Source organism: Phocoena phocoena, chromosome 4 (assembly GCF_963924675.1).
Source record: "Phocoena phocoena chromosome 4, mPhoPho1.1, whole genome shotgun sequence".
Classification (NCBI taxonomy): Eukaryota; Metazoa; Chordata; class Mammalia; order Artiodactyla; family Phocoenidae; genus Phocoena; species Phocoena phocoena.
In genome coordinates this window covers 50,661,875-50,678,930 of record NC_089222.1, presented here as the reverse complement: position 1 = coordinate 50,678,930, position 17,056 = coordinate 50,661,875, and the positions used below count along the sequence as shown (strand labels likewise).

Here is a 17,056-nt window from a genome sequence, read left to right as displayed (position 1 = left end):
CAGTGAAAGACGTTTAACAAACAGTAGAACAGTTATTTGACATTCTGATTAACTTTCAAGGACTGTACAGAGAGTATTAAGGGAGAATTTAAGAAGGAAACGGACCTATCTAGGTGGCCAGTACGTTCGTTTCCTGGTTAAGTAACAACTACATGAGATCAGAGGATGGGTAGATACTGGTAAGGTTGGTAGGGCCCGAGAGGGGCGTTCCCAGCTGTGGAAGCTTGACTCTCAGCAAAGCCTGGGAATCCCCACCCCAGGCTCTTCCACTGCAGAGACCCTTCTAGACACCTCTTTGGGACTTTTCAAGTAGATAAAGTTAGCAGAAGGACCAATCAGATAAAGCACATGATGAGAACTTTTTTTTTTTTTTTTTTGTGATACGGTGGCCTCTCACTGTTGTGGCCTCTCCCGTTGTGGAGCACAGGCTCCGGACACGCAGGCTCAGCGGCCACGGCTCACGGGCCCAGCCACTCCGCGGCATGTGGGTTCTTCCTGGACCGGGGCACGAACCTGCGTCCCCTGGATCGGCAGGTAGACTCTCAACCACTGCGCCACCAGGGAAGCCCTGAGAACTTTTAACAGAGAAAAGATAAACAGATTTTTTTTTTTTTTGTCTCCATAATACCCTCCACCTTTGGGAATATTTCCAGTGTCTCAATTCTGTGTGTTGTACAGCACATAGAACTTGGAAAGCTTCTAAGTTCTAAAAATGGACAAGCTGAGCTGCTTACTCCATGCACACTTCAGCGTTTCTCCTTACATACTGATTACACCCCTTTTGGTGGCTTATGCGTGTCTGGGTCTCTGCACGTGTGCATGCGTGATGAATGGGTGGCCTTGTAGTATGTGTATGCATGCATGCTCCAGAGATTGCGTAAGAGCAAAAAATGGACCTGGGGACTCCTGTCTATACCCCACAGTAATGAAGGTGAACACTTAGGTGCACTAGTTGTTAGAAGTGTTTTTCCTTTGTGATGGTTTGTTTTTAGTAGTGCCTTTCATTTGTGTACCTCAAAGTATTTGATCAAAACTACAATTTGTTCTTTCATCCCCCTAGTGGAATTGAGATGCATGAAGGTAAGGAGATTGGCCCACAGAGGTTGGGGTGCCTGGAATCATTAAGCAGGCCATTCAAATCCAGATTTGTTACCAAGTTCCTCAATCATGGACAGTGGGGGTCTCCTTTCGTAGATCCGTGCTCTCCTTTGCATGCCAGCACATCTTTCCCATCTCACATTTAGGTCCTTCTTTTGACTTTACTTGGTTCCCTCTTGTTGAGTTCTTTTGAGGCTTGACCTCCTCATCAACACATTGGCTTTCTGAATGACGGAAAGATCACCTTTAGTTTTCCTTTTATGAAGAGTCCTCTCTTTCTCGTTTAAAGCCTGCTGACTTTAATGAGCCCAGAACAGCAACTGTGCATTATCCATCTTGGTACCTCCTGCAGAGCCTGCTGACCTAGGACCTGGCACATAGTAGATGCTATACAAAATGATATTATGTTTGTAAAAACAAGAGACCAGAGAAAATATAAAGACTAGAAAGCCAAATGAAGAAAAAACAGATCCAAATTACAAGGCACAGGGAATCTGATAGTTATTTTTTTCCGGTAACCAAAGAAAAAAGGAAGACATTATCATTTACACTGTTAATACCATCAGAAAAGAAGACCCATTCCAATTCCTGTGGGCTGTTACCTGAATTGTAGGTGGAGGATTCTTGAGGATATAAGCCATCTCATTTATTTATTTATTTTAATTTTATTGAAGTACAGTTGATTTACAATATTGTGTTAATTTCTGCCATTCTGGAAAGTGATTCAGATATATATATATATATATATATATATATATATATATATATACACACACACACATATTATATATTTTTTCATGTTCTTTTCCATTTTGGTTTATCACAGGATATTGAATACAGTTCCTTGTGCAAGTAGGACAAGTAGGACCTTGTTGTTTATCCATCCTCTATATAATAGTTTGCATCTGCTAATTCCAGACTCCCCAAACTCCCAACCCTCCCCCACACCGACCCTAGCAACCACAGGTCTGTTCTCTATGTCTGTGATTGTTTCTCTTTCTTAGATAGGTTCATTTGTATCTAGATTCCACATATAAGCAATATTTGTCTTTCTCTTTCTGACTTCACTTAGTATGATAATCTCTAGGTCCGTCCATGTTGCTGCAAAAGCTATCTCATTTATCATAGATTTTAAATGAATGACAACATTCCTAGGGTTAAAACCTATTTTTAAAATTCATAGTCCTCTTGGGAGTCATACATCAATGCAGGCTTGGGTGTGAGAAGGATGCATGTCACCCTCGTGTTGTCTGCTTCTCTAAGGGGTACTACTTCCTACTAAAGAGAGAGCAGGTTAGCCTAGTGGTAAAGAAGAGCACAGCAAACTGTCACTCATCTGGGTTTACCCTAGTTTTGACACTTCCTGTCTCTCTTACCCCGGGCATGTTGCTTAACCTCCCCTTATTCCACATGTATAAATATGGATAATATTACTTCTCTCATACATTTAGTGGGAGAAGGAAATATAGTTATTTATAAAGCATTTGAGGGACTTCCCTGATGGCGCAGTGGTTAAGAATTCTCCTGCCAATGCAGGGGACTTGGGTCCCATCCCTGGTCCGGGAAGATCCCACATGCTGCGGAGCAGCTAAGCCTGTACTCCACAGTTACTGAGCCTGCGCCTCTAGAGCCCTCAAGGCACAGCTACTAAGCCTGCACACCACAGCTACTGAAGCCCGCGCGCCTAGAGCCTGAGCTTTGCAACAAGAGAAGCCACCGCAATGAGAAGCCCGCGCACCGCAACAAAGAGTAGCCCCCGCTCGCTGCAACTAGAGAAAAGCCCGCCGGCGTCAATGAAGACCCAACACAGCCATAAATAAATAAATAAATAATAAAATAAAGCATTTGAGAGCAATATGTAGAACACAGTGTTTGGTGCACATTGTTACTATTACAACATCTCTTGTAGACATTTTTCATTTTCTCTCCATGGCACCAACGATTCCCATAGGAGACAATATGCCCTACCCTGTCCAGCTACAGGGCCTTGGTAATCATTGTTTCTCTGCCAGGAAACCAGTCCCTCCTCAGTCACATCACATTATACTTTTTCTTTCCGCTAGCTGGGTAACCTCCCGCATGGCTTTTAAAATTCAGCTCACACTTGGATTTATCAGCTCTCTCCCCTCACGCCCCTAATTACATCAGCTACCCATACCTCTCAAGTTAGTAATTTTGCATGTATCTGTATCATTCTTTGATTTCCATTTGTGTTCCCCACAAGACTATAGTAAGTTTCATTGTGGAAGAGCTTGAATGTTTTATGTCCATTGTTGTATTACACTCGGCCCTGTGTATTCACAGTGTTAGTTGAATCTGAGGATGTGTAACCCATGGATATGGCAGGCCGACTGTGCTATGCTACTTTACATAAGGGACTTAAACATCTGTGGATTTTGGTATCCATGGAGGATCCTGGAACCAATCCCTTATGGATACTGAGGGACAACTGTATTATATTATCATTATTATTATTTAGCATTGTGCCTGGGATAGAGTAGCAGATAAATATTTGTTGAATGAACCCATTTAGTTTAGGGTTAACATATACAACAAATCCAAGTGCTGCTTGCAGTGTGCTGTGGCAAAGACCCAAGTTCTATCAGTGCTGCAATGAAGAAATATGGGCTTGGGCAACTCGTTGAATCATGCTAGACCTGTTTCCTTAGATCTGTAAATATATAGTTTGCAGGTGCTTACCCACCTTGAGATAATTTTAGAGGATCCATACATGCTTAAGTCTCATTTAATGTTTCATATATTTTAATATTTAATAAACTGATTTCTTTTTTAAAACCCTCAAACTCAATGTTATATACCAACTTTGAACACACTAGAAAATTGCAACTTCTCAAGGGGGAGTGAGGGTGGGGGAGGGATGGATTGGGAGTTTGGGATTAGCAGATGCAAACTATTTTATATAGGAAGGATAAACAGCAAGGTCCTACTGTGTAGCACAGGGAACTCTATTCAATATCCAGTGATAAACCATAATGGAAAAGAATATGAAAAAAATATGTACATATATGTATAACTGAATCACTTTGCTGTACAGCAGAAATTAATACAACATTACAGTCAGCTGTACTTCAATAAAATAAATTAAAGCTGTGACAAAGTGAGAGAGAGGCATGGACATATATACACTACCAAACGTAAGGTAGATAGCTAGTGGGAAGCAGCCGCACAGCACAGGGAGATCAGCTCGGTGCTTTGTGACCGCCTGGAGGGGTGGGATAGGGAGGGTGGGAGGGAGGGAGATGCAAGAGATATGGGAACATATGTATATGTATAACTGATTCATTTTGTTGTAAAGCAGAAACTAACACACCATTGTAAAGCAATTATACTCCAATAAAGATGTTAAAAAAATAAATTAATTAAAAATAAACAGCAACTTTTCAATTTGTAATCTGGGTTACTCCATGCGTGTGCAGAATGTCGTTCAGTATGAATTTTCCACTGAAATTTTAAGGCATGCTTTTTAAGAGTAATTGTTACCACTTACAATTACCTATCTGAGGAAATGTAGATTTCCTCTATCCTTTGGAACCAAAACAAAACAGAAAATTCATAAGATATTGAAGCTGATATGTGACTTTTTCTTTCAAAAATTCTAAATTTGTCTTCACTAAAATAGCCCCTTTGTTGTCATTGATTAACTTTATATCTAAATATTACATAGTTTAATTTTTTTAAGAGTTTAGTCATCCTTTGTTTCTTTATTTTTTTTGCGGTACGCGGGCCTCTCACTGTTGTGGCCTCTCCCGTTGTGGAGCACGGGCTCCAGACACACAGGCTCAGCGGCCATGGCTCACGGGCCCAGCCGCTCCGTGGCATGTGGGATCTTCCCAGACCGGGTCGTGAACCCGCGTCCCCTGCATCGGTGGGCGGACTCCCAACCACTGCACCACCAGGGCAGCCCTGTTTCTTTTTTTTAAACTATTTATTTTATATTGGAGTATAGTTGATAAGCAATGTTGTGTTAGTTTTGAGTGTACAGCAAAGTGATACAGTTATAAATATACAAGTGTCTATTCTTTTTTCAAATTCTTTTCCCGTTTAGGTTGTTACATAATATTGAGTAAAGTTCCCTGTGCCCTACAGTAGGTCCTTGTTGGATATCCATTTTAAATATAGCTGTGTGTACTACATATAATAGTTTAATTTATAAAAATAAATGTTTACTGATTTTAAAAGTCTAGTTTTTATTGAGGCTGTATATTGGCATCCTGAATAAAATTTCTGTTGGAGAAAGGGATTTTAGTGCTACAAATTATTAAGTTTCTTTTTTAAATCACATTTTAGAAGATGTTAGTAATCCCTACAAATTCTAATCGTCTATGATTCTTTAACAATAACTCGTCTTCAATTTTTTATCACATTCAGTCAGCGACGAAGGTGAAAATGGTAGACATGTTAACACAAAACCTTGCCTAATGCCAGCAACCACTGTGGAGAGAAGGACAGGTGAGCAGGAACAGAAGTGGTTCTAGCCAGTGTCCGAACCTCAGGGTGTAGTCGCATTTATGAGTCTCTACACCTCATACTTCCTTGAGAGTTCAAACTGACCAGTCCCTTGGATTGTTGTAAGAATTACAGAGGTTTATTCCTCGTCCATGGGTTGAGAGCTGAACGTTGGGCAAAACCCTTTGTTATAGAGCACAGTAATATGAAGTGTCTCGTTAATGCCGTTTTTAAATCCTACTATATTGTAGGTGCTTAAAGTATATTCCCCTGTGTAATAAACATGCAACTTAAAATCCCTCCTTTATCCCCTGGAATCATTCATAAGCAAATATTAGTGTGTGCTAACAGGCTCCTTTAATTGGAGGACCAAAGGCAGGTTTCTCTTCAGCCCTGGCTTAAGGTGCTCCTAAACTCTTCTTTCATGATTTAGAAGCTTTGGTTTTATCACCGTAGGTAATTGCCTTTCTTCTGTCTAGGAGTTTTCAGTTTAGAATTAAGAGGACTGACTTTGAAGTCAGACGAATCTTGGCTTTGGATCTTAGCTGTAACATTTAAAATAGGAATAAACTCTCTGAAACTCATTTTCTTATTTGTTCAATGGGATCATTAAAAACATGTACTTCATAGAGCCGTTTTGAATATTAAATGAGATGATACACATACAACGTCTGGGACAAAACATAAGGTTGGCTTTGGCTATATTTTATGACCGCGGTTGTGATCATCATATAGTCCTCAGAGGCGGCCGGTGGCTTGAAAGCATTGTCTGGGATCATCCGTTTCCTTGCATTTGAAAAGCACTGTCTCTTCACCTGTTTTATCATCTTCCAGGAGGCTGGTTCTCGTTTTTCACATAAAAGTGTTCTCTGCAAGCAGTGAGAGAAGTCCATCCCTACACACAAATACTTTTCAAGTCTCTGCTGCATCGCATTTCCTAATGTCCCGTTGGCCAAAGCAGATCACATGGCCAAGGCCAGAGACAAGCAGAGGAAATGAACTCCACCTCTTCAGGTGGGAGGCTGCCACATATCGGGCCGTTTTTCCTTTTAGTCTACCACAAATAGTAAGCAATAAATAGATTCTCGTCATCTTGAGAAAAGACAGTCTTCTTTATGTTGATAATAAAGCTGTGCTTACATAAGCACTTAATCATTTCTAAGCCTTAGGAGGTGACTTTGATAGGTATCCTTTTTCCCATTTACAGGTGAAAATAACTGGCATTCGGAGAGTTTAAATGGCCGTGCCTGACTTTACATAATAAGTCAGCTTGGACAAGATTTTGAAGTCTTCTGATTGAGATCATGGTTCTTCCTAGAGTATTGGACTTAGCTTACTAAAATTACTCCCTTTTAACATTTGTGACAATTTGGTACCATGACTTTGTTTTTCACTATGACCCAGTGGTCATTAGTTTCCCAGTGAGCTTGATCCCTGTGCTCAATTCTCAAGATATAAGAATAATTCATTTACAAAACAGAAGATAAGCTTCTTATAACTTTGTAATCTAATTCTAGCCTCAGTTGTTGTTTTGTCCTTTTTGAAAGCATCGTAACCCATCTCCTTCAATGAGCCGTATTGTAAGAGGTTGGACTGCTTATGAAGGGGTTAAATGTGTTCTTATGGTCATAATAAGTGCCTCCCTTTCAGTTTCACTGAGTAACTTAAGGCCATCATTGCACTAGTCTTGAAAGCTGGATAAACAGTAGCCCTGAAGGCCTGATAAATTTCACACTCACTTACAAGGCCATATAAGATCAAGAACAAGGTTATATATTAGAGCTACATAACCATGATCCACAGTGGTTCCATAACTGTTTGGAATTTAAACAATTTAAACCTAAAACTCAAGTTACTTACATTCCTGCCCTCTCCTACCTTTGTTATTTATTTATTGGTTGAGAAGATTAATAATAATGTTTATTTTGTATTATATTTTATAACTTTCACATACTTCATTTAATTTTCACAGAAAATTGGGACATTTAATAATATTGATACTATTATAAAATCTGTATCTCCTTATAGATGAGAAAAATTAGCCTCCAAAAGGTAGGCTGCTTTCCTGAGATCATGCGGCCAGAAAGGAGTGGAGCTCAAGCTGAACATGCACCCCACCTGCCACCCCTCATTTTCCTGACTTAATGCATATGCTTTCTTCATTACCACGTTGCCTCAGTTTACCTTTGCAAAGCCATGGAGAACATGCTGACTTCATTCTGGTCTCCAGTACTGTTTATTTTGGATTTAATTATATCCTGAATCACACTGTTATTTAACTGTTTCATAAGTTCTTGTTTCCTTAATGATATGGTGAGCTTTTTTAGGCACTTTTTCCTCCTCTCTTTCTCCTGGCATCAGCCACCATCCCGTTGAGAACCTGAGGCAGGCAGCAAATACTTGTAGAACCAGCCCCGCTTCTCACTAAGAATGACCCAAGCTGAGTCTGTCCGGCGGCCGCTGGAAAATGACGGGTGTTTTACTGTCTCGTGTGCTTGCCTCTTTAATCGAAAGCAGATGCCAGACTGCCCCAGAAACCCTCAGGTTTGTTTTCTCCCCTTTTATCTAGGCTTCCCTAAAGTACATCTGCTCACATCCTATATTCATCCACGATTATCAGGCCCCGCGTGGTGGGTTTAAAATAGCTAACATGCACAATCGTCAGACATTTGGAGGCCTGCTGCAGGACCCTGCAACAAGTTGAAGGACTGTGAAGGTCAGTCTCTCCTTAGGCTTGCAGTGAAGGCGTAGGCAGTTTCTGATAGCCGCAGGGAAGATTTCTTTGGTCAGCAGGTGCCATCCCCTGCCCCCATCCCCGCCCCTCACTCCTCTCCTCCCCTCCTTTGTTAAGGCCACGTGCTTCTTCTTAGCTCAGCATCCCAAGCATACATTCTATTTCGAGACTACCTAGTCTTTGACTTAGTTAAGCCACGTCATATGTAACATACTGCGTTCTCCTAGGTTTGCAAACCTCCATTGCTTTTTACTAAAACTTATTTTTGTGTGGTCAGTAAATGTCAGCGTTTCACCACTCTCCTCCTCTTATTTTTACCAGTTCCTTTCAAGCTGTAAGGAATGCTGCTGTAAGTGGTTGGAACTTTATTAGGTATTCATTCTTTTATTCATATTTATTCACAGGCAGTTTGCTTGATGCTAGGATGTTATTTATAAAGAGCAAAAGCAGGCAGGATCCCTGTGCTGATAGTTTTTACGGATTGACGGGGAAGAGAGGCTTCAATCAAATGTTTAGATAGATAAGCGTGGATTGCTGTTCTGGTAGGAGCCGCAAAGGAAGAGACACGTGAAGATCCCTGGAGCTAGAACCACAGGCAGGCAGATCAGAGAATTTTGCTGGGGAAGGGATCCTGGAACTGAGATCTGAAGGCAGAAGATAGCTTACAAACCATGGAGAAGGGAGTCAAGTAAAAGGGCAATTATGGGGCCTCCCTGGTGGCGCAGTGGTTGAGAGTCTGCCTGACGATGCAGGGGACACGGGTTCGTGCCCCGGTCCGGGAGGATCCCACATGCCGCGGAGCGGCTGGGCCCGTGAGCCATGGCCACTGAGCCTGCGCGTCCGGACGCTGTGCTCCGCAACGGGAGAGGTCACAACAGTGAGAGGCCCAAGTACCGCAAAAAAAAAAAAAAAAAAAAAAAGGGCAATTATGACACAGTATGACCCATACTTCTGTTCTAGTACCAACAAATGTGTGTGCAGGTTTGGGGGTGGACAGGATATAGTGGGGAGACTTGACATTACCCGAGAGAATTAGGGAAAGCATCCCTCCAGAGTGTCCATTAAACTCAGGAAGGATGAGTAGAAATTATGTGAAGAAGAGGAAGGGGAAAGAAGACACTCATGGGAGCCCTTCTGTGGAGAAGGGCCCAGCAACGTAGAGATGAAGTAGCTGGAGGAGGTGAGGGTACAGACAGGGACACGCCATGAATGGTGTTTCAGGCAATGGCCGTGTAACATCTTACACGCAGAGATTCTTACTGCTGCATCTAAAACAGTTTTCCTGGGCTAGAAATTTTTTCCACCAACCTCAAGAATAAAATACTATGTAAAAGTCCAATTGATGTGTACATTTCAAAGTAAAATTATGAGGGACTTCCCTGGTGGTCCAGTGGTGAAGACTCCACACTCCCAGTGCAGGGCACCTGGGTTCAATCCCTAATCAGGGAACTAGATCCCGCGTGCTGCAACTAAGGCCCGGCGCAGCCAAATAAATAAATAAATATTCTTAAAAAAAATTATGGGAGGACACACACACTCTTCACCAGTGATATCAGGTTCTCTTTAAAAGGCCCAAGTTAGTGGACTCCAAATTGAAACTGGGAATGAGTGAAATCTGAATTAGGAAACTTACTCTGTAGGAGGGTTCTTTCTTTTCACATTCGTGGCACTACCACATGTCCCCTTTCTTTTCATGTGTACTTTCCTGAAGGTGAGATGGGTACTCCTGCTTTGTGAACATCCTCAGATGGAGGGAACTTACCCCTGCTCCCTTTCCCATCTGACTTTCATCATCTTCCATCAGGGACTTCAATAAAAGGAGACTTCAAAGAAAATGAACCTAACAAATTTTAAATCGAAGAGGCTGTATTTTTTTTCTTTTCACTTTTCTTAATCTTCCCTATACCAGGTATGATCAGTGATAGGTACTTGATGGACATAGTACCAAGAGGCCTAGAGTGAGTTTTATCTTAATAGCTTGTCTACCTTAATCTCTTCCAGGTGAAAGGATGAGGATTTTTTTTTTTTTTTTCCTAGCAGGTTGCCTGCTATATTGGTTTGCTGTACAAACAGAAGACCCCCTTGGACTGCCAATGTGTTATCTTGTAAATTTTTTCTTTGTAGTCAAGGAAGAAAGTCAAGTTATATGGTAATTATGCTTGTTTGTTACCACAGAAGAAAAAACTTAAGAAAGAAATTATTGCATAGTTGATATAGATGGTGATGAAAAACAGAATCTTACTAAAGACACTGGATTTTCATGACAATATTTATTGTTCTAATATAGGATGAAGAGGAAGAAATCAAACAAGAAATTAACATGTTGAAGAAATATTCTCATCACCGGAATATTGCTACATACTATGGTGCTTTTATCAAAAAGAACCCACCAGGCATGGATGACCAACTTTGGGTATGTAGTGCTGCCCAAATTTGCTTTTCTTACATAGAAAACACCCAGGACTGAATATGCATTTCTCTATCCTCATTACTGAAATGCATTTCTCTATCCTCATTCCTAGGTTCAGTTGTTCTTTGAAATCCTTTACTCCATGATATCCATAAATTGTGTTTTCGACATTTTCTCCCATTTCCTTGAATAACTCTCTATCTCCTATCCCTTAATGTGGACCGTCCCTAAAGCTAGTTGTTAGGTTCTCTGTTTTTTTTTTTCCCACTTATGACTACCTTTATTGAGTTTTTATTATACTTTAGGTACCATGCTGTTTGCTTTTAATGAAGCTTATCATTTATTCCAGCTCTTTGAGGTAGACATTATTATTATCTTCATTTTTTTGTATGACAAAACTAAGGTTTACAGAGAAGTAAACTCATGTCCTGTATTTTGGCTTAAACATCTTTGCTGCAGGCAGTTTCGCCACAAAACTAATTGTCCATAGACAATTCTGCTGTAAAAGATAAAATAGTGAATATAAAATAAAGGACAAAAGAAAACATGAAAAATTAATAACAATTTTTAAAAGATTTTACTGTGAAAAATGAAAGTTCAAAAAATATTTGAATACGTTTAAAAATGTGTGTAGATCTATGGTTATAGTTGTATTCAGGTATATTTTAGAGCAACCTGGTATTGAATTCAGGTATATTTTAAAGACTTCTTTGATGTCCGTCATTAAAGATTCGGGATCTAATATTGAATGTAAGTTCTTTACAATATAAAAAATACAGAAAATGCAATAATCAAAGTAAAAAATGCAAATCGCTAATTTAAGAAATATATGATGAGGAGGAATTCAGTAGCCTTTAGAGATGAAGAGTTTTTATAAATCAGTAAGAAAATATGTGAAATGATTAATAGAAAGATTAAGACAAGGCAGCAATTAACAAAGTAATAAATATCAATTACCAATAAAGCGTAGTCTTACTGACAATCTAAATGCAAAAGAAAACAAGAATTAGATACCACTTCTTACCCAGGAGATTGGCAAAGGTTTTTTTTTAATGATATACTCAGAATGGACATTCACGCCCCCTGCTTGAAATGAATGTTGGTACAACTTTACACAAGGACAGTTGGAACACACACACACACACACACACACACACAGATATATCTATATCTGTATCTATATCTATATTTAATCTCCCAAAGAAAATGCCTTACTTTTGACCCAGTATTTTCACACCCAGGAATGTATCCTAAATGAATATTTGGGTAACTACATAAAAATATATATACATATATTAACATGACGGGGATGTCTAGAACAATGTACGCCAATAATGTTGAAGATATTTGTTTCTGGGTAGTAATTTCAGTAATTTAATTTTGGAAACTTTTTTTCATGTCTTTCTTAATTGCTTCTCATTGGGCTATCTTTGCTCCTCATATAGACAGGCTCTGAGGACAAGGAATGCGTCTTTTGCATCTCAGTGTCTTCCTCAACGCTAGGAAGGGGCCGGGCATGTGATGCTGACAAAATAGTTGTTTTATGAATGAAAGTGATATTATTGGTACAAACTTGGTTGCTATGATTATGATTATTACTACTGCTATTATTGGTTCAAACCAATAATTGCTACAGGTACTCGTGAGAGTTCAGTTTCCCTGTGGCCTGCATGTTCAGCAGGATGCGATGAGATGGCACAAGTTTAAATATCTCTGTGTTCCCAAAGGACTTTTATACTGCCAGGAATCTAACATTTTAGCAATGACCCCTGCCTTACTTCAAGCTGCAGCAGATGACAAGAGGAGAATGATAGCTATTTTGATACTGTCTGCAGAAGCATTTTTTGGTTTGGTCAGAGCTATGGCTCCAGATTAAAAGAAAGCATTAATACAGCTTTGGAATCACCTCTGGCTTATCACTTGAGGTAGTACAACTCTTTCCAGATGAGTCACACATAACTATTAATATCATTCCTTTTGTGAGATGGGCCAGACAGGATAGTTTTCTTATTAGGCTGAACTATTAAAATTTGGGTATATATATTACGAATCATTGGCTGAGGAAGGAGAGGAGTGGTCAAGCAGGGCTTGACTTTTTTTCACCTTTTTCCTAATGCTGAGATTTTTTTAAGCTGGAAAGAAAATTAGTTGTCATTTATTTTACTGGATCCCAGTGAAGCTAATTGTCTTTCTCAGAGCCTCCGAGCTCATTAATGGATGGACACATGACAAGAATGCAGATTTCTTGAAATGTGACAGTTTAGCTTGGCCTGAAGTTCTGCAAAAGGCACTGGAAGTTTTGGGGTTTTTTAATTTTTTTTTTTTTTTAATGAGCAAAATCTGCAGTCCATTTTCAGACTGGCACTGGAAGAAAGAAGCAAGCCTGTTTGCATCTGCATGGCACAAACAGGAGGTTTTATGCTCTGGAAACAAGTCACTGCCCACCATTTTGTACGCTGGCCAGTTGCTCTTCCCATGGAGATGGCTGTGGTTGCTGGGAGCTAGGAGCCTGCATGAGTATGTGTTCATTTATTCATCCATTCATTCATTCATCCAACAAATACATATCAAGCACTTGCTAGGTGCAAGGCAGTCTTACAGACACTTATGATATATCAATGAACAAAAGTGATAAAAGCCCCTACTTGCATGCAGCTTACATTCTTGCTACAGATCACAAACAATAAACATAATTAAGTCAGAAAGCTACTCAGCATGCTGGAAGAGGATAAATGCCTGGAAGAGCAGGCAAAGACTAAAGAGGATTGCAGGTAGGTGCTGCAGTGGCCAGGGGAAGCCCCATTGTTGATGGAAGGGCATTCCAGGCCCGGTGTTTTCCAGGAATAACAATGAGGCCAGTGTGACTGGAAGATGTGGGAATGAGACCTGGGGCCAGATCAGGCAGGGCCTTACAGGACATTGGCAGGATGTCAGCTTTTACTCTGAGTGAGCTGGGGGCCACTGGAGGGTTTTGAAGATGAAGGGATGGAATCTGACCCATAGAATGAAGGGATCCCTCTGGTTGCTGGGTTGAGACTAGACCAGATAGGGACCAGAGGGGGAGCAGGGAGGCCAATGAGGAGACTGTTTCAGCAAGCTGATCCCCTTCCTGAAGTTCACAAAGGGGCGTCTACAAGTAGTGATGACTTCCAAACCTGCGCCATGGGGGGAGGAACTCTGCCTTCACATTCCATTTTCCCCACCTGCAGTCAAATGCTGGTGGCAAAATGCAGCAATTATATGCCCCACATTCTGCTTGGTAGACAGAGAGCCTCCCTTTTGTCAGATTTGTGCCCATGCAGAGGACTCTTCTGACTCTCCCCACTAGAAATGGTCCATTAGCTTCTGTGTCACTGGGGATAAAAATACAAAGCTATGAAACGCCTCATGGGTACAAGAGCATCATTTCTTTTTCTAGTTGTTCTTCTTCTATTTGATGGCAAACTAAGGAGGAACTTAGAAAATTAAAGGTAGGACAGAAACATAATAGTTGGCAAATTAACACCAGGTCACAATATTGATGGGAACTTGGTTATAGAATACATTAGTGTGTACTTGTTCCGAGGCCTCTGACTCACTGAATTTGGGCCATTCTGTGTTAATAACAATGGCAAGTAATATTTATCACCTACTTACCATGTGCCAAGTACTGTATTTGTTTGCATTGCCATATTATTTCATTAGATCTTCACAATCCCTCTACAAATTAGATATTCTCATTATCCCCACTTTACAGATGAGGAAATTAGCCTCAGAGCAGTTAAGAAGTTTGCTTAAGGATTCACAACTAGTGAGTGATGAAGCCAGTGCTTTAGCTAACCCCAAGCTGCCTCATGCTAGAATCAAGCCCCTGAACCCTACATTCTTCTCCTTTTTGTTGTGAAAAATAATTCCAATAGTTGGGAAAATAGTTTCAGAGGTTGGTGTTCCAAATAGGACTGAAGCTTTGCTCAAAATCTATTTTGAGTTCACCGTTCATCTTCATTTGTCAGTTTCCCCAGCTTTCAAAGAGGACAGCAAGACCTGCTAGCTGCTAGGAAGACAGTATTTTTTAAGTCTAAGAAATATACTTTGAAAAGCACATTAAACCTTTTGGGAGTGTTTTAGCAAATAGTTGCAAAGGTCACAGATAGTTGACTCTTTGGGCTAATGGCATTCTGTTAGGATTACATTTATATAAAAATATTATTATGGATTGTATAGAGACAGAGCCTGTAGCAACCAAGCACAGCACTCTCTAACATTTATTCCCAGTTTTCAGGTGACAGGAACTATTGCCCAGGTATTTCTTTTGCTGAGGCTGGAGGACAGAGGTTTGCACATAGGCCACCAACCAATATATGTGCTGTTTCAGGTGTCTGATTGAATTATAATCTGTGTGAATTCTATCAGTCTTGTCGTAGAGATAAACTGTTGTTTAGTACCAGCTCTTTGTGGAAATACAACTACTTCTGATAATGGCCAAGTAATTCTCCCTTATCAACTGCTCAAGGCCTGATCCGGAAATCAAAAAAGGGAGCTCTTTCAATAAAGATTCCGATCTCTCCGAAACAAGGCGAACCCTGACACACAACGTGGCCATCTTATTCTGCTGCATCTCAGCAAAGAGAGGCTCTCCACTTTGCTGCGTGCCATTCAGACACCGGGAGTGAGAAGGCCTGTCTATTAAGTGGGTTAATTTCCTAAAGTTAAAAAGCGAAATCACACATGTTTTGCTACCTTTTTTTGATACCACCTCAACAATCATGGGTCTAGACTATCTTATAAAAGGAAAAACATTTCTGATTAGCTTCCAAAATGTAGGTTGGTCAAGTGACATAGCAGATTATTATACTGAGATGACTCAATAAGCCATTTATTAGACTGTATCCTTGAAGACTTGTAGAGCTAAGCATTAAGAAATTATGTTGTGTGCATTTAGGGGAAACATGCTAGCAGCTGCCTGAGACCTGGCCTGGAGTCCAGAGACCTGCAGTCTCACCTTGAGCAGAGGCAGCATCACTGTCATTGGTTTCTTTCTTATAAAAATGATAAATTTGGACGAGGTCTGAGTTTTCAAACTGGCGACCCGGAGACTAATTGCTGCTCAGGTAAATGGGTTTAGTTTGACCCACATAAGGTGGTGGTGCTTTAATGATGCCAACGTTAGAAGAAAGTACAGCAGGGCTTCCCTGGTGGCGCAGTGGTTGAGAGTCCGCCTGCCGATGCAGGGGACATGGGTCGTGCCCCGGTCCGGGAAGATCCCACATGCCGCAGAGCGGCTGGGCCCGTGAGCCATGGCCGCTGAGCCTGCGCGTCCGGAGCCTGTGCTTCACAACGGGAGAGGCCACAGCAGTGAGAGGCCCGCGTACAGCAAAAAAAAAAGTACAGCAGTTCCACACAAAAGTCTGGATTCCTTGAAAGGTTTTGAAAAATCAGATGATCTGGAACTCTTGGGCCTGAAGTCCTGAATATCAGCAGCATGTTAGAGCAGTAGCTCGGCTGCCTAGAGGGCACGCACCCACTCCAATTGCACAAGAGGCCCGTCACTGCCTGCTGTCTTTCATGCACTGACATTGCTTGTCCACGCCCCATGTAAGATCATCTGGGAATGAGATACTGGGATGAACCAAGATGTCTTTCAATCACCAATGGGGGATCCTTTCTAGAATCTGCAGTGATGTTGGCCACAGCTCCCGAAATCCAAGTTTCTTATAGTTTGGATTTACATTGCTATAGCATCTTGGTTTGGCAAAAAGCATGCCTCCTAACATTTTTGGTTGTCTTAAGATTGAAATGTAAAGTGCTGCAGATAGCACCATTAAAAACCCAACCACCTGTAGCTGAGTCTCCTGAACAGTTCATTGAAATTTACTCTTTTCTTAGTTCTATGCATCAGAAATGAGGCTTTCATAGGACAGAGGGGGTTAATTAGTGTTTTATAATTTTATTACTAAAGAAGTCTCCTTCATATATACAGTCTAGGTCACTTGTCTGGAGAAGTGATTGAATCTTACTATTTGTGAGTAGAAAATTGTAAAGGCTGAATTTGGTAAATATAGAAGCGTGCCTGAAATAGTAGGAGGAGGGATTGTGAACAGTCTCCCAGTCTTGGAGCTGCCCCATTGCATGTGTAGCTGCCCCAAAGCTACACCTGATTTAATACTTTGCAACTGGGCTTGAGTTCAGCTTTAGTGGAATCATTTTTATGAATTAATGGGTGATTAATTCTTGTCACAGGACAAGAATGTGAAAATGATTTCTTCTTTTATCCCAATGAATTTCATTTGAACTGTGCTTAAACTGCTTTTCACCTTAGCAAAAGGAAGACTTTATATATGCTTACAGTTACTCTGCTAATGGTCTAT

The 17,056-nt window shown here is 40.7% G+C and overlaps 1 protein-coding gene across 1 annotated transcript in view; it reads left to right on the top strand.

Moving 5' to 3' along the window:
• TNIK (TRAF2 and NCK interacting kinase) overlaps nucleotides 1–17,056 on the top strand; it is a 414,109-nt gene that overhangs the window by 252,046 nt on the left and 145,007 nt on the right. The window contains exon 4 of the mRNA XM_065876880.1: nucleotides 10,587–10,712. Coding sequence (XP_065732952.1) covers nucleotides 10,587–10,712 — 126 coding nt within the window. The remainder of the gene's footprint in view (nucleotides 1–10,586; nucleotides 10,713–17,056) is intronic.